Below are 24,170 nucleotides of genomic sequence, written 5' to 3'. Positions count from 1 at the left end.
AGAGGTTGCTGCTTGATTAGACAGAGTCAAGGCTAAAAGGTGAGAGGTGAGCCAAATCTTCAGGATATTTTTTTAGCTTCTGGGTTCCAGTTCTAAAAATATAAATACCTAATCAATGATTTTTAAAAAATATTTAAAATGAGATAAAAACTAAAATATATTTCTGCTCTTTCTTTGCTTTAAGTGATCTCTCACAGCCTACTGGTGTAGGAAATGATGAACTGATTAGATTTAGGAGGACAAAGGTCAAGGTCACCAGCTGTCCACCTCACCGAAACGATCAACTATCAGGTGTTAGCTCTACTTTATAAATGATGGTTGGGTTTTACCTAAAAGGAGGTAAAGTTTTGAAAAGGTCATTACTTTAATGTGTTTTTAAACTGAATCAAACTCATGAGGAGGAGCAGTCTGATTGGTTTATCCTCATCAGCAAGTCCAGACATAGGTGTTCTCTGGCCTCAATCACTGTGGTTGACTGAGACCAGCAGGACAAAAAGATTAGAGTCCAGGACACTGATCTGATTGGTTAATTAGCTTACAGACAGATGACCTCCAACCTGGTGATGGGCATTGTTCCGTCTGTCTGATGTCACAACAAACATCCACTCTATATGATAATGTGATATATCTAACCCTAACCCTAGTCCATAGCCCCCTAACCCTAACCCTAAGAGAGAGATGACCTCCAACCTGGTGATGAGCATTGTTCTGGCTGTCTGATCAGAACAAATGTCTCTGTATGAACCTGTGATAAAGCTAACCCTAACCACCTGACCCTAACCTAACCTTTTGCCCTGTATGATGTTGCAACAAATGTCCACACTATATGAACCCGTGAGATAACCCTAACCCCTAACTCTGTAAGTGTCAGGAAGGAAGGGCAGTGGGATACAAATGCAGACACCACTAAAATTGCTAACGATCAACAGGGAGAGGGGAAAGAAAATAAAAAACATCTGCTGGTAAGTGATGACCCAAAAGCTCCCATTCTAAATGATGAAGAAACTAAACCACTACTGCACAGCAGCTGACAACAAACTGAAACAACTTTGGAGATTAAGAAAAATCAAAAATAAAATGCAAAGGCCACTAGACCAGTTTGAAAAAGGAAACCAAAAATGGCTGAGATATAATCCTCAGCACTGACACACAATGGTATTTAAGTGACTGGTTAATTAAGGATTCTTACTGAAAGTTTCAGAAATGGTTATGCTAACTCTTTCATGAAAATACACACAAGAAAACCCAGAGAGATGCTTTCAGTATCTCTGAAGGTGAATTAACAAGTCAGCACAGTGCTACAGCCCAGGAGTACATATAGGTTTGCTACACCTGGCCCCAATCAGTGGCAGTAAGCCACACACACCTGGCTGTGCACTGATTGACTCACACTCAGTGAGTTACTAGGCTGATCTTCCTCACAGTGATAAAGCTTAGATAACCAAAACCCTTGAATCCTAACTCCTTTACTCCAACCGTAACTCCCTAACCATAAACCCGAACCTTAACCCATGTTCTGTCTGTCTGCTGTCACAACAAACATCCACTCCGTATGAACCGATGATAAAGCTTAGAAGCTCTAAACTTGCATCCTGCAGCATCGTGCTGCAGCAGCGTCCACTCCGCCTCATTATCTTAAGTGTTTGTGCTGCAGACAGCGAGTGGGGAATGCCCAGGTGCATGCTGGGAAGGAGTGCTGAAAAGGAAAGTGTCAGGATAATTTAAATGTGATGAAAGTGATAAAAAAAAAAAAATGCTGATGTCTGATCCACTTTAGACTGGCTGATTACCAGATGGTTCTCAGATCTTCTGTGACTTTAAGAATACAAACAGTTAAAAATCATCAGTATGTCCAATGGAGAACAAACTACAGTAACCCCAGGGGTCTAACACCAGCAGAAAATACAGGTTAACGCCGGTCTGATGACATAAACATCACTAATGTTAGTGAGTCCACAGACATAACAGCTCCTCTGTTCTCCATATTGACTCCTGATGGTTTTATCACGTTTAATACACACTCTGTTTGTCTGTCAGTGTGTGTGTTAGAGCATGTCCAGTAAAGGTCACAGAGTTCATAAATATATACATGTATATAGTGTACAATATAATTTGTACAATAAAACCAGAAGTTCATACGTATAGAACATTCGTATTTTAGATCTGACATTTTAAAGTGGTGATACTGGAATGAAAGCTTAATTAAATAATCATTGTGAGTTCGTACAAAGTGTGTTTGTGTGATTTCATGATGGTTATTGATTTTAAACATGTTTCATTGATAATAAATTATAATGTTTCTGTATTTACAGTCTTATCGCTGCCTTTTTATTTACTTCTTTCTTTCTTTGATGCTGATTGTCCATGGTTTTTTCCCAGTGGTATGAAGGTCAGCTGTGGGTCAGGAAGTGTAAACAGCTTTTCTGAAACAATTTGAATGTAGGAAAGTTAGTCTGTCAAAGCTCCAGGTGGCGCTGTACGCTGAAGTTATCATCAGAACATTTCTACATCAACTGACTATGATCTATACACTTTAAAAACACGATGTTTCTTTTCTTTTTGTTTACCACAGGTTAACTGATTTACCTGAAGAAGAGGAGATCCAGATCACTACAGTCTTAGTCCTGCAGGACTCCAACAACAGGTCAAGATGGAGGGAAATGAGAGTCTGGAGGCTGACAACTCTGTCCTGTGCGGAGGAGTCAGTGACCTCAGATTGAAAGCTGCATTTCTCAGTGATAATGGCTTCTATTTTGATTTTATGTCATATTTATTCACCATAATCACGGGTTACAGAAACAACTTTCCTCTTCTGAGAAACATCAGAAGTTTTTTGAACATTTTCCTGAAAAACCTCACATCTGTAAATATCAGCATAAACCCAATATATTATAATCTTTATTATTATTATTATTATTATTACCATTATTGTTATTATTATTATTATTAGTAGTAGTAGTAGTAACAGGAGTATTAATACAATAATAACAATTATTATTATCATCATTATTATTATTATCATAACTTTTATTCTCATTATAATTGTTGTCATTATTTTTCATTATTATTATTATTGTATTGTCATTATTAATATTGTAACTATCACAACTATTATTATTATATGTATTATTATTATTATTATTATTATTATTATTTTATTTTATTTTATTTTATTTAAATTTTTTTTTTTATTATTATCCGTGATTATTTTCCTTTTAGTTTTTTAACCTGAAATTTAAAAAAAGTCTTTAGAGATTCCTGCCGCCTCTCAGTCCATCCGTTCCTATTGGTCATTTTGGATGAAGAAGGACGGGGGCGCTCGTGTCTGCTTGCGCTTGCGCAGTGTGTGGGAAACAGATAGAAAACGGGCAGCTATGCCGCGCGCTGCAGAGCTTCATCTGACCGGAACAACGGTGGGAGTAGCGGAGGACTTTTCGGGGACCGACAGACTGCTGACCGCTAACGGACACTGTATCACCAAGGAGAAGCTCCTCTGAGGTGGGAGATATTCCTCCGAGTTCCTGCTCCTCCTGTCAGAGACATGGACGACTCCGTTACTCGGTGTTGGATCATGGACTCCGTTTAGGATCATGGACTCCGTTTAGACTCTCCGTGTCCGTTACTCGGTGTAGGGTCATGGTATTGGTGTAGGAACATGGACTCCATTTAGGATCATGGACTCCGTTTAGACTTTCTGTGTCCGTTACTCGGCGTAGGATCATGGTCTTGGTGTAGGATCATGGACTCCGTCTAGACTCTCTCTGTGTCCGTTAATCGGTGTAGAAACGGAGGGGGGCAGCATGGTTGTGCTGTGGCCCGGCAGAGGTGCCCCGGCTCCGGGCAGCTGCTGGCTCCGTCCCGCCGCTCTCCTCCTCTGGATCCTGTGCTCGGCGATTAACGGAGAGGAGCAGCCGTTCAGTGTGGAGGTAAGAACTGGTGTATTGTTGTGAACAGTGACCGTGTTACCTGGTGATTGTCAAACGTATGTTTGTTTGTCTTTAAGAGCAGATGTTAGTGCTCTCACTGTGTTTAAATGCCCGTTAAGACTTGTCTCTATTGTATAATAGTCAGTTTAACGACAACAGAGCCCATCATTGGGGGCTCTGGTCGGAATATTTACCGTCCCCAACATCTGTAGTTCTACCATAACCACAGACTCAGTCGGCTGAGAGTCACAAGTTAACACGGTCACTACTTAAACCATAACACTGGAGCACGACGGTGGTTTGTAACGAAGCAGAGCGAGCTGGGTCTGCGCACTGAGGGCGCTATGATTTATTATCACTTTAATACATGTGTTTTAATTGGTTATTACCGTGTTTAACTCGGGTTTAACCCGTGCTTAGGCCCTGTTTAACCCGGTTCAGGCTGTGTTCATAACAACAGAGTCTTTGTGAGAGCAGCTGCATCTCCATTCTCCTCCTCCTCCTCAGTAGCCCTGCTTTAAAGCTACACGATCATATTACGATTTACTTGGAAAATATTTCTAATCTGATTTCTGTCATGCTTTGTTTCCTTGTCTGGGTTCATATTTCAGTTACAGAGAGGAACAAGGAAAGAACAATAAGGGTCTGTGATGTAAAGATGTTAAATCATAAATAGTTAAAATATTGTCAGGATGTCACTCTGTGATAGGATAATGCTCTTTATTAAAACTACACCAGCCTGTTGGCATGTGTGAGTGACTAAAGAAGAATGCGTGAATTATTCACATTAAGACATGAGGATAGCACTGTTGTTTGGATAAAAACAGGTTCTTTCTGTAGGTTGACACAGACATGAGTCAGTCTTTGTGTGAAAAAATATAAAAAACAAACCTCTGCCACTGTCAAAGAGCTAAAATGAAATAACCTACAGAAAAATTTAGATAGAAATCCAGTGAGAGTTTAACTTAGTTCACAGTAGGCCTAAGGCTTTCTTCTCCTCATAAAACCCTATAAACTCTTTGTAAGCATAAAAGATGTTGGATTTTTATTTGCTGATATTTCCAAAGTAGTTTTAACTGAAATTGGTCGATATGGTGTTGTTATTTTCCTTTTTAAATGTAGAGAAGGTCTAGTCTTTCCTGACTAGAACTGAGCTGTTACTCCTGGTATTATGGTCTGTTTTCTTCCAGAAACAGACGCAGCCTAACTCAAGAAAACAAACATCAGTGATTCCCTTAGGTTTATGGCTTTTTTGGGGGGGGTCTGGTTTCCTCTCACAATTGCCTGTTTATGCTGTCTACATACTAAAAAACTGAAATATCTATGTATCTATATATATATCTAACCATCTAACTATAGTTATGTATTTAAGCATGTTTGAATGACAGGGTTGGAAATGAACTTTTTTTGTCTACCTGCCACATCAGGACTAACTTTAGGACTGTATCATACCAATATTAAGTTTAAAGTTTACCTATACTGTCAAAAAGGCCTCCACACATGCAAATGAGTCTGACATCTGAAATATTTAACAAATGAATAACCAAATAATTATTTAACAAACAGTTCATTGTAACACAACATATTTATACTGTAGGTACGAAAATTTATTTTGGTAAATGTGCTTCATGATGAAACTACTAATTTTCTCTCTCTTCACTATTATTATCCACACACGTGGCATGTCTTCATCTCTTCCTGTTGTCTCTATGCCTGTGTGATCTTTTGTTAATACTCTTATGTTTTTAAAGGTTAAAGAGTTTCTGTCGTAATCTGCATGCGGACAAGGTTTATCTAAGGGTGTTAATAATGATCATAAATATCGGAAATAGTGTCAGGGGCTATGAGAAACATGCATGCAAGGAATTAAAAGACAAAAGGGATCGTCCACCAGTTTATTGATCCTGGATGAATGAATTTTAAAATGATAAAATGATCGTCAGGTGACCTCTGGATGGGCAGCACAGTGATAGTCTGTATTGGAATTGACCCCCTCCGATATTCACGGCACACCTGCCCCCACACACATGTAAGGGGCTGTGCGTATTTCTGCCTGCTGTAGTGAGACGATCTAAAGGGAGTTGGTGGGGACATGAGCCCAACTTTTGCTAAATTTAACCATGTTTTCCACCAGTTTCTAAGTTTGCAGTGTTATATACGGGGGCATTGCAGGACTTTCCTGCATTATGAGCACCAGACTTGTTGCGAGAATTTAATAAATTGTGTGCAATTGCTGCAAACTCGTGCTGAAATTCAGCACTCGTTTAACTATCTGGGACGTAAAATAATTGGGACATTGGTTTATACACGGCTTTAGTGGATAAACCAGTTGCAATGGAGTACGCTCTTCCATGATACTGAGTCAAAGCATCCCAGCACACACGTGACCCAAGCTCTGACGTGGAGAAGAGAAGGCGGGGCTCCTTTATCAGCTGTAAATATCAGCCTTTATCAGTTGTAACCATCGGTCTATATCAGCTGTAAATGTCAACCGATATCAACTATAAATATCAGGCTATATCAGCTGTAAACATCAGCCTATATCACTTGTAAAAATCAGTCTGTAGATATCACACTAAATCAGCTGTAAATATCAGTCTATATCAGCTTTAAAGTATCAGTCTATATCAGCTGTTAATATCAGTCTATATAGCTGTAAATAACAGTCTATATCAGCTGTAAATATCCCTATATATAGCTGTATCAATCTATATCAGCTGTAAATATCAGTCTGTATCAACTGTAAATATTCCTATATGTAGCTGTAAATATCAGTCTGTATCAGCTGTAAATATCAGTCTTTATCAGCTGTAAATATTCCTCTATATAGCTGTAAATATCAGTCTTTTTCAGCTGTAAATATCAGTCTATATCAGCTGTAAATATCAGTCTATATCAGCTGTAAATGTCCCAATATCAGCTGTAAATGTCAGTCTATATCATACATAAATAACATCCGATATCAGTTGTGAATATCAGCTGTAACTATCCCTCTATATCAGCTATAAATATCAGTCTATATCAGCAGTAAATATTAGTCTTTTTCAGCTGTAAATATCAGTCCATATCAGCTGTAAATATCAGTCTTTTTCAGCTGTAAATATCAGTCTATATTAGCTGTAAATATTAGTCTTTTTCAGCTGTAAATATCAGTCCATATCAGCTGTAAATATCAGTCTTTTTCAGCTGTAAATATCAGTCTATATTAGCTGTAAATATTAGTCTTTTTCAGCTGTAAATATCAGTCTATATCAGCTGTAAATATTAGTCTGTATCAGGTGTAAATATCAGTCTATATCAGCCGTAGATATCCGGCTATATCAGCTGTAAACATCAGCCTATATCACTTGTTAAAATCAGTCTGTAGATATCACACTAAATCAGCTGTAAATATCAGTCTATATCAGCTTTAAATATCAGTCTATATCAGCTGTTAATATCAGTCTATATAGCTGTAAATATCCCTCTATATCAGCTGTAAATATCAGTCTATATCAGCTTTAAATATAAGTCTATATCAGCTGTAAATATCCATATATATGGCTGTAAGTATCAATCTATATCAGCTGTAAATATCAGTCTGTATCAACTGTAAATATTCCTATATGTAGCTGTAAATATCAGTCTATATCAGCTGTAACTATCCCTCTATATCAGCTATAAATATCAGTCTATATCAGCTGTAAATATTAGTCTTTTTCAGCTGTAAATATCAATCTATATCAGCTGTAAATATTAGTCTTTTTCAGCTGTAAATATCAGTCTATATCATCTGTAAATATCAGTCTTTTTAAGCTGTAAATATCAATCTATATCAGCTGTGAATATTAGTCTTTTTCAGCTGTAAATATCAGTCTATATCAGCTGTAAATATTAGTCTGTATCAGCTGTAAATATCAGTCTATATCAGCCGTAGCTATCAGTCTATATCAGCTGTAAATATCAGTCTATATCAGCCGTAGATATCAGTCTATATCAGCTGTAAATATCAGTCTTTTTCAGCTGTAACTATCCCTCTATATCAGCTGTAAATATCAGTCTTTTTCAGCTGTTAATATCAGTCTATATTAGCTGTAAATATCAGTCTATATCAGCTGTAAATATCAGTCTTTTTCAGCTGTAAATATCAGTCTATATCAGCTGTAAATATCAGTCTTTTTCAGCTGTTAATATCAGTCTATCTTAGCTGTAAATATCAGTCTATATCAGCTGTAAATATCAGTCTTTTTCAGCTGTAAATATCAGTCTTTTTCAGCTGTAAATACCAGTCGATATCAGCTGTAAACTTCAGTCTATATCGGTCTCTGTGGTTTAAGTCTGGAAGGTTTTATGCTATCTCTGTTTCTGTTCCTCCTTTACCTATTAAATCTAGTTCATCATCTAATGTGTCATGAGGATATTTTGGTATACAAATAAAAATCACACTCAGCAACATGCACAGGGACTCTTGGTTTTTAATATTTGCCTTAACACAACATCTCCAGACACCTTCAGCTTAAAGCCACCAGTTAACCTGTTCACCATTTAAACCACATCACCTGGACTTTTACATTGATGCATGGGAGAAAATGTTAAAGAAGCAGAACAGATGGTCTTTCTGACAGTTTTATAGTGTGATTTTCATCCTCCTCACACTGAGTAGTCTTAGGAATACACTCATTAATACACACAGTAACATCCATTTTAACATTCACATAGAAAACACACACATAAACACTCTCAGTCAGCAGCAGTGACGTCAGTTGGCTGCGTTTTCAGAGCAGATTTCTGTACAGCAGGGTTTCTGTGTCAGCCTGTTTATCAGATCCTGAAAAACACAAATACGAAAATACACAAATGCACAACTACACATAGGCACAACAACACAAACACAGAACACACAAGGTAACATGACCTACATGCTTTGTACCTTTTTCTCATGATACTGATCCACTGATAGCTCAACGGTTTGGATTGAGCTCCTGATAAACAATGATATATTTGCTTAATTTTCAGACTAAAGGGACAAGAACAACACGAGCTCCAACAACTCTTTTTCTTTGTCTTTTATTGACATAGCCTTACTTCACAGCTGTTCCACTGAGACATACAGTGTTAGATACAGCCTCGGGGAAGCCCTGTCTTCCTCTGTTCACCCTCCTCTCCATTTCTTTGTACTTAAATGCATTGGCTGGTGCCATGTGATTGGCTGATTTGGTATTTGCATTAATCAGCGGTTGATTGGATGAACCTAATAAAGTGATCTGTTTTTCTCCTGCATTCTTTTAAATCAGTTAAGCGAAAGTTTGTATTGATAATCTAGTAATGATGAAACACTGACAGATAGCGGTAGATCCTGCTTAAGTTAGAGCTGATGGTGTATTTGTAATGTAGGAATGATGAAGACTCCTCTGACTGCGGCTCTTATCAACAGTGATGCTGGTGTAACCTGAAGTGACCCCGTCAGCTGTTCTGCCTCAAACATCAACATCAGCACGCTATTAGAGGGTTGCCATGACAACAACCTCCTTTCATCCATAATAGAGGGATTCTCCGCCTCATAGGCTGGCCTTTCAATGGAGGCTTCAGGATAATTATTCCTGCCGTCTGCTCTTCATGGAGGGACCTGAGACGGCACTAGAGGGGCGAGTGGGGACGCCAGACAGGATGGCCTGCAGATCTAGGGACTCAAAGAAGTGGTCCATGGACCCAGAGAGATGGTGTGAGGACACAACAAGGTGGTCTAAGAACCCAGAGAAGTGGTCTGAGGACCCAGAGAAGTGGTTTAAGGACACAACAGGGTGGTCTAAGGACACAAAGAGGTGGTCTAAGGATATAAAGTGGTGCTGTAAGAAGACAAAGAGGTGGTCTAAGGACCCAAAGAAGTGGTTTAAGGACTGAAAGAGGTTGTCTAAGGACACAAAAAGGTGGTTTTAGGACCCAGAGAGGTGGTCTTAGGACACAAATAGGTGGTCTTAGTACCCAGAGAAGTGGTTTAAGGACACAATGAGGTGGTCTAAGAACAAAAAGATGTGGCCCAAGGACGTATGAGATGAGATGGTCTGAGGACAGAGAGATAGACTGAGGATGAGGAGAGGTGGTCTAAGGATACAGAGAGGTGGTAGGTAGGTGGATGCAGGTATATGGATGAAAGAGGTAATCCTTGGACAGTGATGTAGGAGAGCTAGTATGAAGACACAAACCATGGAGAGGTGTACTAGGATGTAAAAACATCAAAGCTGGTGTTAGGATAGGGATGTTTTAGATCTAGTCCGTGGATCTTGGAGAGGTGGTCCCTGGAAGGGAGGGCCAAACACACTGATACTGAATGTGGTCTGAGAACTTTAGAACCAGGAGGGCGGTCTAAGGTCATGGATTCTTGTACAGTGATGCAGTGATATAGACTGTGGAGTCTGACTTTGGTGGAGAGAGATAACTGTAGGACTGTTTGTGGTAGTATTCAGAGTTTGTGGCAAATGTAGAGGGAAATGATATAGATCTGCAAAGACTGTTGAACCAAAGGTGTCTCCAAAAAGTTAAAGGTAGGGAACACTAGAAATGTGGAGAGACCTGTGATGGACAGACACCTGGATCTCTGGATTAGGGCTACAACAAACGATTTCAATCATTGATTCATCAGAAGATTATTTTTTCTATTCATCGATGAATCAGATAGTTTCTTAGAATAAACAAAAAAATAAAAATAAATGATTAAAAAAAAAAATACAGCTGCCATGGTTCGCGTTATGCAGTTCTCGATGGAGTTTACTCCTCCTAGGGGCTCACCTTGGTTGCAGCTACGTCACGTGTCTTGTTGCTCTGATTAAAGATGTGACAGGCAGAACGTTCATCCAATCACCCTCCGAGTTTTTTTCAAAGGCTCTACCCTTTCCCAAACGCTCTCTAGGGAAAGTTTTCCAGATGGATGTGTGAAACAAATTCATCTGGCATGTCAGGTTACTACTGTCCTGTTTACTAAAGGAAAACTATAGAGTAAAACTAAACTACTAGTGGGTAGAGCAGGCACTCATACACAGAAACCGGAGCCCCCAACACCGTGCCGCCGGATCAATTCATGGTCTTAGCGCTGTTTGGTGCATGCCCCCTGTCCTGTATTTCCTGTCTCTTTTAAGCTGTCCTGTCTAAATAAAGTAAAAAAACAGTATCTGGTCTATTTGCCACAAAAGTGCTGACTTATGGGCTGTTATCTTTCCTGTATCACTGTAGGTTGGTAATAAAAAGACTAAATGATCCTTCCTCACTAGTACTTATTTTTTGTCATGGTATTAAAACATTGAATATAGACTGTTTTATGACTGATCTGATTTTAAAGTTTGAAATGTTGGTATGATGGAAGCCTTTGTATGGTTGGTCCAGTCTGTGCAGACCCACAGCTGGGTATGTTTCTAGTTTAATCTGTAGCACTGTGTTTGAACTCTGCTCACTTCATTGATAAGATTTTTATCCTTTATCCTCATTTGGCCTCCAGAGGAGTGGCAGGGTTGTAGGACAGATGTTAGAGATGTGAGTGAGGATGGGGAGGTTTACTCTTAAGGAACAAAGAGAAAAAAAAACAGACATGAGAAAACCTGACTGATTAAATTCTGCTGTTGAACAAGATCTAAATGAATACAGCTCAGCTGGAGGGTTTACATCCACATGCTAGATTTAAACACAGTTTTTGAAATCAGCTAAAGAAAATGTACATTTGTGCCTGTTCCCATCCTCTAATGTGAGGATTAGGAGCCAGCAGGTTGAGAAGTATGTGGCACTGCTCATTATATAAAACAAAAAAATCACACATTATAGAACATAACATAAAGACCGGATTGTGAAAGCTTACTGACTCTGAAATCTGGTTCAGACCAGAGATTCGTGATGAGATGATGTGGAACAAAAAAAAAAAAAAAAATCAGTTTACTAAATAACAGCACGTCTAAAGGCGGCCTTACACCTATGACTTTTACTCCAATTTCAAAGTCCCTGACAAAATTCCAAAGTCGGAGTAAAATCATGGGAGTCTACCTAAAGTCGCAGCTTGCTCCCGTTGTCTCAGTCATTAGGTGTAAGGTGGTTAAAAGACTCGATTTTAGCCATTTTAAGGAAGTCTTTCTTCAGTCTTAGCGTTCCGACAATATCAAACACGTTTGATTTTGTCGTAAGTCTTAAGTTTGATTTTATACAAATTAAGTTTCTTAGTGATGTGACTGTCGTCCACTACCAATGGGAGCCGGTGTTGTGCGTAGACACATTAATTCACTTCATTCTCCAAAATATGAATGTGAGCATAGATCAATTTAGAGCCACTGAATGTCTGCTCATAACTCAAGCGATTGAAAAACTTCTCTGCTCAGAGCTGCAGTCAGATCTCTGCACCTGTTTGTTTGCGTGCCTTGTCTGTCAATTCATTCTAGGCTGACATGACAGGTATGGTCAACTGCTGACAAAATTGTCTTAAGATTTGAGAGGGTCTCAGATGTCAGTCTTTTTAGAGTCTTTTAAGAGTTTTAGCAGAGTCCTCTGGTGTAAGTCTGGCATAAGACGATTTTTAATTCTCTTGGGAGAATATTTCCAGACCTGTTTGTGTATTTCTACCTGTACTGACTCATCTGTCTCCTACAGGCGTGGTTACAGCGGTATGGTTACCTGCCGCCTGCAGACCCCAGGATGTCTGTGCTACGCTCAGCTCAGGTGATGCAGTCTGCTATAGCTGCCATGCAGCGCCGCTACGGCCTCAACATTACTGGGACGCTGGACGGCAACACCATCGAGTGAGTCATAAATGATTAAACACACTACAGGTAACACAGAGAATCACAGCAGCTACAACACACCTGTAGAGGTAACACAGAGATTCACACAACTGCACAGGTAACATAGAGATTCACACACCTGTACAGATAACACAGAGAAACACAGCACCTACAACACACCTGTACAGGTAACACAGAGAATCACAGCACCTACAACACACCTGTACAGGTAACATAGAGATTTGCAGTTAATCGCAAATTAGATTAAATCACAATGTAGCCTGCTGCAATTTTCAAATCGCAGAAGGTGCAATATTTCTTTATCCTGAAATTTGTGTCTAAATACTTGTTTAGAACTTTTTTTTGCAGAAGAGATGCTATACATTACATATCACGCAACCATTCTAGTGCCATATTTTTACAATAGTGTACAAAAAATCTAATTTTCTTCATTTTTGTATTTTTTTCTCATTAAATTTGAGAATTATATTAAAATTATCATTCCCTTTAATACAACAGTTCACATCAAATTTCCAAAATGAGTAAAAAAAAATCATCACATTTCAGTATTTTTAAAAAATTGTTCTGTCTAGTTTAATGGAATATGTTGTTTTTTTAAAAAAAAAACAATAATTGCTTGTTTTGTTGTAAAATGCATGACATGAGGAACTTAACAATTAATTGCATATTAATTCGCAATCACAATACAGGGTAAAAAAAATCGCAATTAGATTATTTTCCCAAATCATTCAGCTTTACCTACAACACACCTGTAAAGGTAACACTGAGATTCACAGCATCTACAACACACCCGCACAAGTAACAGAGTCACAGCTCCTACATCACACCTGTACAGGTAACACAGAGTCACAGCACCTATATCAAACCTGTGACGATTTCAGTGTTATGTCACTAATTGCACCCCTTCCTGGCTGGTTTTATCCATCACTAGATGTTAACTTAGTCTTCTCTACTTCTGTCAGCTTCATTAATGTTCAGTTATCACCAACCTGCAAACCTGACTCCTCCTCTGACTACATACTCATCATGAGAGGGTAACACCATGGTTTAAATGAGCCCGAGTATCTGTGATGTTTTAGGAATACTCAGGCTTGGTATCACCACTGTTACCTGATACAGGTATCTGTATATCCCTAGTTTGAGCCCAGGTGAGACTAACACCTTTCTGTCTGTGTGTGATGATCTAACGTGTCTCTCCGTCTCTCCTTTGCTGGCCTGGTGTTCAGTGACAACACCATCAGGTGAGACCGCAATCCATCCACCTGTCTGTGTATGAATGTTCAGTGTGTAACATAACTGAGCATGCTCAATGAACCCGTCCATCCACCTAGAGGCAGACCGTCAAGCTCCACCCACCTCTCATGGCTACTTGTTATTGATCTGAGGAGTCTATTCAGTTAAAACTGGACTATTCAGATGTTTATATTGACTACTCAGGCTCAGTTATTTAGCAGAATATTATAATTTCAACATTTGGATGTAATCAAAGATTATTTTGTGTTAATGTCAGTCTAATTTTTAATAACAAAAAAAAATTGTTTTTTTTGTAAACTGTTCTAGACCAGACTTGCTCTTGAATGTCTGAATGATGTGTAGATCTACCTGTTAATGACTGCACCGCTCACCTGTATCATCCTCTCCGCCCCTTTCAGGTGGATGAAGAAGCCCAGGTGTGGAGTTCCTGATCTGATTGGAGGAACATCCAGGTTCAGTGTGAGGAAACGTCGCTACGCCCTCACTGGACAGAAGTGGCAGCACAAACACATCACATACAGGCGAGTCTTATATTTTCCTGTACCTGTGATTGAACAATATTAACACATCACATACAGATGAGTCTGATATTTACCTGTTCCTGTGGTTTAACAATATCAATACATCACATACAGGATGAAGAAGAGAGAAATTCTCAGCATTATATAAAACCACAGAGAGACAAAGAGTTGATGGAGAGCAGAAGAAAACCTGGCTGAAGCAGAGCGGTCTCTCTGACAGATCTGTTACATAACAGGATGATAGAGTCAGTCTGTTAGTTCAGACCGGTCTGATGGACAATCACCCAAAACTGTTTTTAAGAATCTTGAACATGCCCCCATTGTTATCAGTACAGCTTTAAAGGTCTGAAACCAAGGCTGTCACTGTAGTGACCTATTATTCATTATTATTACCATGAAACAGGGAGTACTTTTTTAAAAGGAACCTGACAAGATCAGACAAATTCACCTTACTGGATAGATATTTGTATCTCTCATATTTATATCGAACAAAAAACCTCACTAGATGTCTGCATTTTGAGTAAATTTGAGCTTACATAAATAGGAGAGATACAAATATCTATCCAATAAGGTGAATTTGTCTGATCATGTCAGGTTCCTTTTAAAGGGTTTGAAAAAGTACAGCCAGAAAACTTAGAACAAAAATTCCCACTCGCAAAAGGAGATTACTGATATACATTTGTCTCTGGGCAGGGCTTATTTGCTCAGTGGAGCCCCCTGTAATATTTCAACAATCCTTTTCAGAGCTACAGGTTGTCAGTACATTAACATGCTTCATACATGTGTTGGTCTACATGTCTCCACCTACTCCAGGTCATACTGTGGTGTTAATTATCTCTGTCCTCCTGCTGTTCTCTCTCTATAATGATCTGTGTCAGCATCCGTAGGACATCAAAACATGGACCTTATTGTTTAATTTGATCTTAACATGTTAGGAATCTGACATTACTGACATTACAAATGCAGACATAGTGAACTCAGGCAACGGGCCCAGAGTCTGCTTGGAGAGATGGTCTAGGTGTGATTTAGTGGACCATGGCCTGGTACACAGAAGATGTGATCACAACCTGCCTTTGTGCCTTTTGCTGACTGTCCTTTGTTGATGACTTTTAATAAGTAGGTGGAACCAGCCACTTACTTTACTTAGTTCCACCTACTTTCCAAAAGTTGTCAGCTGTGGTCTATTTGGCAACAATGGAGGAGGGAACAATCACGCCATGGCAGAGTCTGATATTTGTGTCTCATGTGAAAGCACCCTTACGGGAAGTGACATAATAGAATTAGCCTACTAAGCACCAATAGTGACTGTCTACTTAGCCAAGTTGCCTCCAGGGCTCTTTCTACCAGCAGAAATTTCTCTGTCCCAAACAGCAGTCCTTTTCAATACCTCTTTGTTAAGTGTTTGATCCAGACGTCAGAGATGGAGTCCACAGACGTGCTTTTAATGAGGACTAAACAAGGAGACATTCACAAGGGCTCTTTGTTTAGTGTTTCAGTCAAATGTTAGAAATTCTTATCAACATAAATGTAATGAAAACTATCATCCCACTTACCCACCTTCTCTCCTACCTACCTACCCAAGCTGCTCCAGTCAACAATAAACATTAACACCAGATCATATTTAACACCAGCTGATCTGAGAGCAGCCTCATCAGCTGGTGATCAGGTGGTTCTTACACACATACACAGCTGCTCTGTCAGCAGAGAGAAACATTTATTTTAAATAATTCCTCTGTTTAAATGAAGTTGTGGTGTTTTTCACAGCATCTGTATGTATATTTGATGATCATCCTCTCTGCTTCTGTTTCACTCTGTGAATTATTGATTATCTGAGCTCACATGGATGTTTAAATCTGCAGCAGTGTCTCCTGCTGCACGCTCACACAGGATTTTAACCCTTCATACTGTTTGAATAAAGAAAATCTTGATCACATCTGTTCTGATACTGTATACTTGAGTATTTAAAACAGCCACAGTATCACTTTAAATACCATCATAAACCTCCAGTGTCTGCTGATGCAGGTTAACTCTTCATACTGTTAGAATAAAGGAAAAAATGATCATATCTGTTACAGTGTGGTATTCTGGAGTATTTATAAATGCCCCAGTATTACTTTAAATACCATAAAACCTCCTGTCTAAGGTTTTTACAATGTTGTCTGTTTCCAGCAGCTCTAATGTCATAAACGTGATGACAGATCTCCTGATAATGATGTTCCATTCATTGGTAAATAAAGATATTTTTTTATGAAAGGACTCACTGTTCAACAGGCTCACACAGGACCATCACATGATGGCACCACGCTGTCCTCCCTAAAGCCAACTCTAACGTACTCTAAAACACTGACGACTCTGGAGTTGAGGTGTAACAGTTCACTCAGGTCATGGTTTAGTTCATGCATTGTTTTTTTTGGGTCACAGTTTGGCATGGATTTGGTATGGTATGGATTTTTCAATCTGATGATGTTTCAAGCTCTGTGGTAGTTGGTACAGTCTGGGGAGGACAGAAAATTAAACAGTATGTCTATCTGTCTGCACCATAAAGGACTTCTAACTCTTCCCCCTCTGTCTATCTATACCATAAAGAAGGGCTAACTCCTCCCCTTCTGTTTGTCTGCAGAATAATAAACTTCAAACTCCTCCCCCTCTCTCGGCCTGTCTTCAGTAGTTATAACATCCAGCTCCTCCCCCTCTCTTTCTGTCTGCAATAGTAAAAGTGTCTAACTTGTCTCCCTCTGTCTGTCTGCAGAATAATAAACATCTTTCTCCTCACCCTCTCTGTCTGTCTGCTGTAGTAATGACTTCTAACTCCTACCCCTCTGCAGAATAATAAACACCTAACTCCTCCCCCACGCTTTATGTCTGCAGTTGTAATAGTGTCTAACTCCTTCCCCTCCCTCTCTCTGTCTGCAGTAGTTATAATGTCTAACTCCTCCCCCTCTGACTCTCTGCAGTAGTAATAACATCTACCTTCTCTCTCTCTCTGTCTTTCTGCAGTAGTAATAACATCTAACTCCTCCCCCTTTGTCTGTCTGCAATAGTAATAGCGTCCCCTTTTGTATTTCTGCAGAATAATAAACTTCAAACTCCTCCCCCTCTCTTGGCCTGTCTTATGTAGTAATAACGTCTAATTCCTCCCCCTCTCTTTCTGTCTGCAGAATAATACATGTGTAACTCCTCCCCCTCACTTTCTGTCTGCCATAGTAATAGCATCTAACTCCTTCCCCTCTGTCTGTGTCTGTAATAGTAACAATGACTAACTCCTCCCCCTCTGACTGTTTGCAGTAGTTATAATGTCTAACACCTCCCCCTCTCTCTGTCTGCAGCATAAAGAACGTGACACCGAAGGTTGGGGCGGAGGAGACTCATGACGCCATCAGACGAGCTTTTGACGTGTGGCAGAATGTGACGCCGCTGCGTTTTGAGGCGATTCCATACAGCGAGTTAGAGAGGACTAAAAAAGATGTGGATATCACCATCATCTTTGCATCAGGTTTCCATGGAGACAGCTCGCCATTTGATGGCGAGGGAGGATTTCTGGCTCACGCCTACTTTCCAGGACCGGGGATCGGAGGAGACACGCACTTTGACTCAGATGAGCCGTGGACGCTGGGAAATCCTAACCATGACGGTGAGCAGAGCGTGTTTATATCTAATGGTTGTATGTGGTAGGGGTGGGATTCACTAGTGGCCCCACGATACGATATTATCTCAATACTTGGGTCACGATTCGATATTATTGCAATTTTAAATATTTTGCAATACAGTGAGTATTGCGATACCATATATTGCGATCCTTTCCATTTCTTCAACTGTTTAGCTGGTTTAGCATTAGTCTTGCCCTCATGTTTGTCGTATTTCCGCAGTATTTTATTTTCACGAGGCACTCCTTGCAAACCTCATGTGCCATGTCCATTTTATGTGTGCCCTGCTTGCATTCCTAACGTCCTTCCCCTAGTGCTGCCATGTTTTTTTTTACTAACTTTCTCCTGCCCTATGAAAGTCACCTCTGCCGACCTCACTGGACAAGCAATTATCTAAACAGTTGATTTTATTTTTCCATTTTCATAGACTTCAGTTCATATTAGCAATTAATTTGAAAAAATCGATACTTGGTAGACAAGATGATACCATATACCCCCAGACAAAATATTGCGATACTATGCTTTGTCAATTTTTTCTCCCACCCCTAGTGTGTGGAGATAAATACGTGGTAGTGGTCATAAATTGTCAGTCTGTAGCAAATACCCAGCTCTGATATGGACTAGACAATTAATTGCAAATTAGATTAAATCGCAATATGGCCTGCTGCAATTTACAAATTGCAGAAGTTGCAGTATTACTTTAACTTTAAACTTGTGTTTTATGTGTTTTGTTTTAGTCAAAGTGAGTGCCATAAAAATGATAATTCCCTTCAATATAGCAATAAGTATCTAATTTGCAATGTAAGTAGAAATAACTAGTTCATTCTATCTAATATAGATGAAGCTCGCCATTAGTTCATACCCCCAGCTGCTATAGCCAGCTTCACCTGCCCCACCCCAGCTACCTCCTTTATAGCTTAAAGCTTGTTGCACCCTCATATTCAGATTCATGCTACTGTGAATTAATTGCTTCTGAAATAATTTATTTGTTTTTCATTGTCATTGTTCATTGTTTCAAATTATAATTTATGTATCTATCCATATAGTGGTTCCTAGCCTTGCACTCCCTGAAAAGTCAAAACATGTTACTTGATCAACCCAGGGAGCATCTTTAGAGCAGAGCCTTCTCTGCTAAGTAAAACTGCATATCCATTTTGCAATAAAATGGTTAAACGTATGATGAGTATTCCTGACTGTTATGATATAGAATGATTTATTGCTTGAATATATTGAAAAATGCATAAGTTGAGGAACCTAATAAGAATCGCATATTAAATCGCAATCGCAATATTGGGAAAAAATCACATTTAGATTATTTTTGCAAATCGTTCAGCCCTAACATGGACATGTTTTTAAACCTGTTTAGCTCTGTTGATCACTGAAATAATCAATATTTCTGGGTGTGACCATGTAGTCTGAATGGTGATAAAAGAGTAAAAATTCCAAAACTGAAGTTATCAGGAGGCTGTCCAACAGTCAGACAGGTAAATATATATATGAATAGTGAAGATCAACTCAGTCACAGGTTTATTAAAGTGTCTGTTCAGATCCTACCTGAAAGCAGACACACAGCCCTGTCGTGTGACCAAAGACTGCAACACCATAGAAAGTGTGAATTTGAATCACAGTTTGATCCAAACTTCTAAAGCGTTGTTAAGATGTTAGTGAATGAAGAATCAGACTCCAGCTCCTGCTGTCTCAGGGAGATCTCTGGGTTAAAATCAGTAGGACCAACACTGGTCCATAATCTGACCTCTTTAATCCTCTATAGTCTCAGCCCACATAGTCAGAGCTGTTCTTCATCACTCTTTCATAATCTGAGGAGAAAACTCTAAATACAACACAGTAGAGTTGAATCTCTGTTTTCTAACCTACTGCTGTTCAGTCTCTGGGATCTTTAACCCAGACGAGGGCGTGGTCACTGTGGACAGCAGCTAGTGATGTTTGACTGCTCCAATCAATAGATGATGTGATTGGGGGCAGAGGAGGCAGGAGAGGAGTGATAAAGAGGAGGGAGCAAATCTGTGGACTAGACTCATTCAACTCTATTTGAACCTCCTGCTCCTTCTGAGTGATGAAGAGGAGGAGACAAACCTGGGATGGCAGACTGAACTCCAGTCACACAGATAGTTACTCAGCTGCTCTAAATGCTAGAGTTAAACCTGCTGACTGGACTCACACTGACCTGTTGTCTGTCCTGGGACTTTGCTGCTCTAAAAGTAGCAACAGTTTGAACTTAACTGTGGACTGCAACACAACACACAGTCATTTAAAACAGTGATGACAGCGTAGTAAAAATCCAGTCTTTGGTAGAAAATTTACCATGATAGTATTGATACCAGTTTACTTACAACACTCAATGCTGTAGTTGCAGCTGTTTTTAGATAAAATCATATTTACAATGATAAATGTGCTCCAGTCACTATTTGAGCCCAGAAACATGAGAACTCTTTCTTTTCTCTGACCTAGCTGTAGTTTTAGAGTAAACTCTGATGATCAGGTTCTGATTCAGTGAGAGAAGAACACTTTCCTCTTCAGTTCTCTGTCTTTAACATTTCCTTACATCACCTGTCACTATAGGTGTGATGGTATTCTGATGTTTGAGAGGCTGTGGAGGAGTTCTAACCCTTTAACTCAGCTCTAATAGAGATGATGTTAGTGTAGAATCAGAGCTTTATCTCTCTGTGTGGGAGGATAAACAGATTCAGGGTTAAAAAGAAACTCTGAGTTTGGAGGATGTTTGTGTTCAGGAGAAAGAGAGCTGGAGAGAATTATGTAATAGGATCAATTAACATGATCAGCATCATTATTCATTTTTTTATTAGATATTTATAACCACTGTCTTCTGCTGCCGTGACTGTTTCATGATCAGTACTAACTCTTCAGCTGGTTAAATAAATAAAATAAACTAGACTTCATTACTATTAAACAGATAACCAGAGTATTAAAATGACTAACAGAGGAGACTGAGCTCAGAGCCGTCCGACTGTTTCTGCTCACCACGTTGACTCCACAAATAAACCGCCGCCCACTGACTGAAGAAACGCCTCCACGGGGCACAGCGCTCTCTTCCTCCCACACACTCACATTGACACAGCGGGGGGTCTCTGCCCTCCCACCGCTAAGTCAGATGGTCTCAGAATGCCGTACCCATAATCCTCTGCAGCTCACAGAGAAAACTGGCAGAGAACGGATCGGACCATGAGGAGAAAATAACCCAGACTTTACTGATCCAGCGTGTTATTAACAAAATGATGTTCATAGCCATCCATGTCTGTTTTTATAGTAGATGGGAGTTATTATAATGTTAGGATCCATGTATAAACATTCATGTTCTCATAGATCAGAGGAGCTGATTGACTATTTTTATATGAATCAGATAAATCTCTTGGTGTTTCTTTACTCACTCTTTATATTTTGTTCTAACGCTGACAGACAGCTCAGACGTTGCTCTGACTCTATTTTATATTTATTTTCTATATTTATTTTAATATGTATTTTCTTTAAGACAGCAGTATAACTGTCTCAGTCAGATGTGGGTGAAGAGTTTAAGTCTGTCGGTTCATGATGGGGCCATTACCTGTTTGCTGTAGAGATTCTGTTTTTATGTATTGTAAAGTCTGGTTCAAATTCACTAAAGGTTGTTGTTTCTGTTAATGAAAGGTTTATGTTGTAATTCAGAGGGGAGGGGGCCCTGGCCTGATTTAGGGATATCCTTTCTTCTAACCCTAAACCACTGATCCAAGCATCAGTTTATTGCAGTATTTTAAAATATCCTCTAAGTTGTTCTTTAATGCTTAATCCAGCCCTATGATGCATAAAATGACACCAGTATGGTGATCAAAATAGACCATTGTATTAAACTTTTTTTAAAAATTTGTATGCAGAATATCAAGTCAAATTCAGAACACTGTTTTACTCTGAAAAAGACCTCATTTAAACGATTTTAATAATAAAAATAAAGAATGGGAATCCTTCTAATAAAAAATACATAAATCATGAAATACTCCCAGTCTTTAACAGTGTATGGGAAGTTTTGACATTCTTTCTCTGTTATGTTTACTATTGTTGATTTTAAAATGGTTATTATTTTCCTTATTAAGCAGACATACACAGAAACTCACCAGTCCTAAGATGCAGCCGATGGCCAACACACTGCTGTCTAGTCCACTATTCAGGATCACAGCTTTGATGACATCAGTCCGTTATTTGTGCTGATGCACACTGGACCAGTTTCTGACGAGTTCCTTTACATTAGAGTGTATTTTAGACCCTTGTGCAAGGAGCTCTCCTGTGTAATTATCAGGGACTAGGAGGCACTCCCAGTTGTGATGTTATGAACTGTTAGGCTAAGAAAAGGCTCTTTAGTTGCAGAGAAATGGATCACATTTGTTATCTGCTGGGCCATCTTCTCTCTGACATGTATGACTCTGGCAGGGAGTTTTCAGCAAAATGTTTGCACCCAGGCAAATCATACTTTGGGCTGAGTGTCTTTCTGAGATTTTTAAATCGTGGCTTTTCAACAACACTGGTTCATGTTTTTGTCGATGTGTTGTGTTACTGCTGCCATTATCTTGGTATCATTGTGCAGCATATTTTAAAGAATACCACATTTAGTTAGACATCTTCTTTTTTTAAATCTGAATCACTGCCACATGAAAGATCCAATGCTGTTTCTCATTGTCCGTCTCTAAACATCGTCGGTTTACTTCCTATGCCATGCTTCTCTCGCCTCTGCTGATAGAAAAATGCGCATGAATTTTCTGGGTGGGCAGAGGAGTGAGCACTCTGCTGTATGAAGGATGCATTCAGGGAATATGGGAGTAGCGAAACTCCAGCGAGAAATGCACAGTGATGGCTCTACACTTAAACTTGATGTTCAAGGTATAGTCATTTTATATATCGAGTGTGGCAAAAGCCCTGATGCATCTAGTATGCTGGATGTATATCTCCCAGGCCCTGATATCAGCATATTTAAATGGGCAGATTTCAACATCACTGCTAATATTTAAAACTGATATTTTGCCTATACATATCAGCCTATACTGGCTGTAAAAAACAGTCTGTATCAGCTGTAAATATCAGTCTATATCAGCTGTAAATATCAGTCTGTCTAAGCTAAAAAATATCAGTCTGTATCAGCTGTAAATATCAGTCTATAACAGCTGTAAATATCAGTCTATATCAGCAGTAAATATCAGTCTATCTCAGCTAAAAATATCAGTCTATAACAGCTGTAAATATCAGTCTATATCAGCTGTAAATATTAGTCTGTATCAGCTGTAAATATCAGTCTATATCAGCTCTATATCAGTCTATATCAGCTCTATATCAGTTGTAAATATCAGTCTATATCAGCTGTAAATATCAGTCTGTATCAGCTGTAAATGTCAGTCTATATCAGCTAAAAATATCAGTCTATATCAGCTGTAAATATCAGTCTATATCAGCTGTAAGTATCAGTCTATATGTGCTGTAAACATCAGTCTATATAAGCTCTATATCAGGTGTAAATATCAGTCTATATCAGCTGTAAATATCAGTCTATATCAGCTGTACATGTCAGTCTGTATTATCTGTAAATATCAGTCTATATCAGCTCTATATCTGCTGTAAATATTAGTCTATATCAGCTGTAAATATCAGTCTATATCAGCTGTAAATATCAGTCTATATTAGCTGTAAATATCAGTCTTTATCAACTGTAAGTATCAGTCTATATGCGCTGTAAGTATCAGTCTATATCAGCTCTATATCAGGTTTAAATATCAGTCTATATCAGCTCTATATCAGGTCTAAATATCAGTCTATATCAGCTGTAAATATCAGTCTATATCAGCTCTATATCAGGTCTAAATATCAGTCTATATCAGCTGTAAATGTCAGTCTATTTCAGCTATAGATATCAGTCTATATCAGCTGTAAATATCAGTCTATATGTGCTATAAGTAACAGTTTATATCAGTTGTAAATATCAGTCTATATCAGCTCTATATCTGCTGTAAATATCAGTCTATATCAGCCGTAAATATCAGTCTATATTAGCTGTAAATATCAGTGTATCTTAGCAGT

At 38.9% G+C, this 24,170-nt stretch overlaps 1 protein-coding gene across 2 annotated transcripts in view; it reads left to right on the top strand.

Annotated features, from left to right (window-relative positions):
* The first annotated feature begins 3,364 nt into the window (after positions 1–3,364).
* LOC121527264 (matrix metalloproteinase-16-like) overlaps positions 3,365–24,170 on the top strand; it is a 36,846-nt gene continuing 16,040 nt past the window's right edge. Inside the window, exons 1-5 of one of the 2 annotated variants that reach the window (XM_041814143.1) lie at positions 3,365–3,926; positions 12,528–12,676; positions 13,906–13,920; positions 14,332–14,454; positions 17,781–18,085. In XM_041814143.1, the coding sequence (XP_041670077.1) occupies positions 3,801–3,926; positions 12,528–12,676; positions 13,906–13,920; positions 14,332–14,454; positions 17,781–18,085 (718 nt within the window). In that variant the 5' untranslated portion in view covers positions 3,365–3,800. The remainder of the gene's footprint in view (positions 3,927–12,527; positions 12,677–13,905; positions 13,921–14,331; positions 14,455–17,780; positions 18,086–24,170) is intronic. The other variant, XM_041814144.1, reaches the window with a different exon arrangement.

Source organism: Cheilinus undulatus, linkage group 19 (assembly GCF_018320785.1).
Source record: "Cheilinus undulatus linkage group 19, ASM1832078v1, whole genome shotgun sequence".
NCBI lineage: Eukaryota > Metazoa > Chordata > Actinopteri > Labriformes > Labridae > Cheilinus > Cheilinus undulatus.
This window is presented reverse-complemented; position numbering and strand designations above follow the sequence as displayed.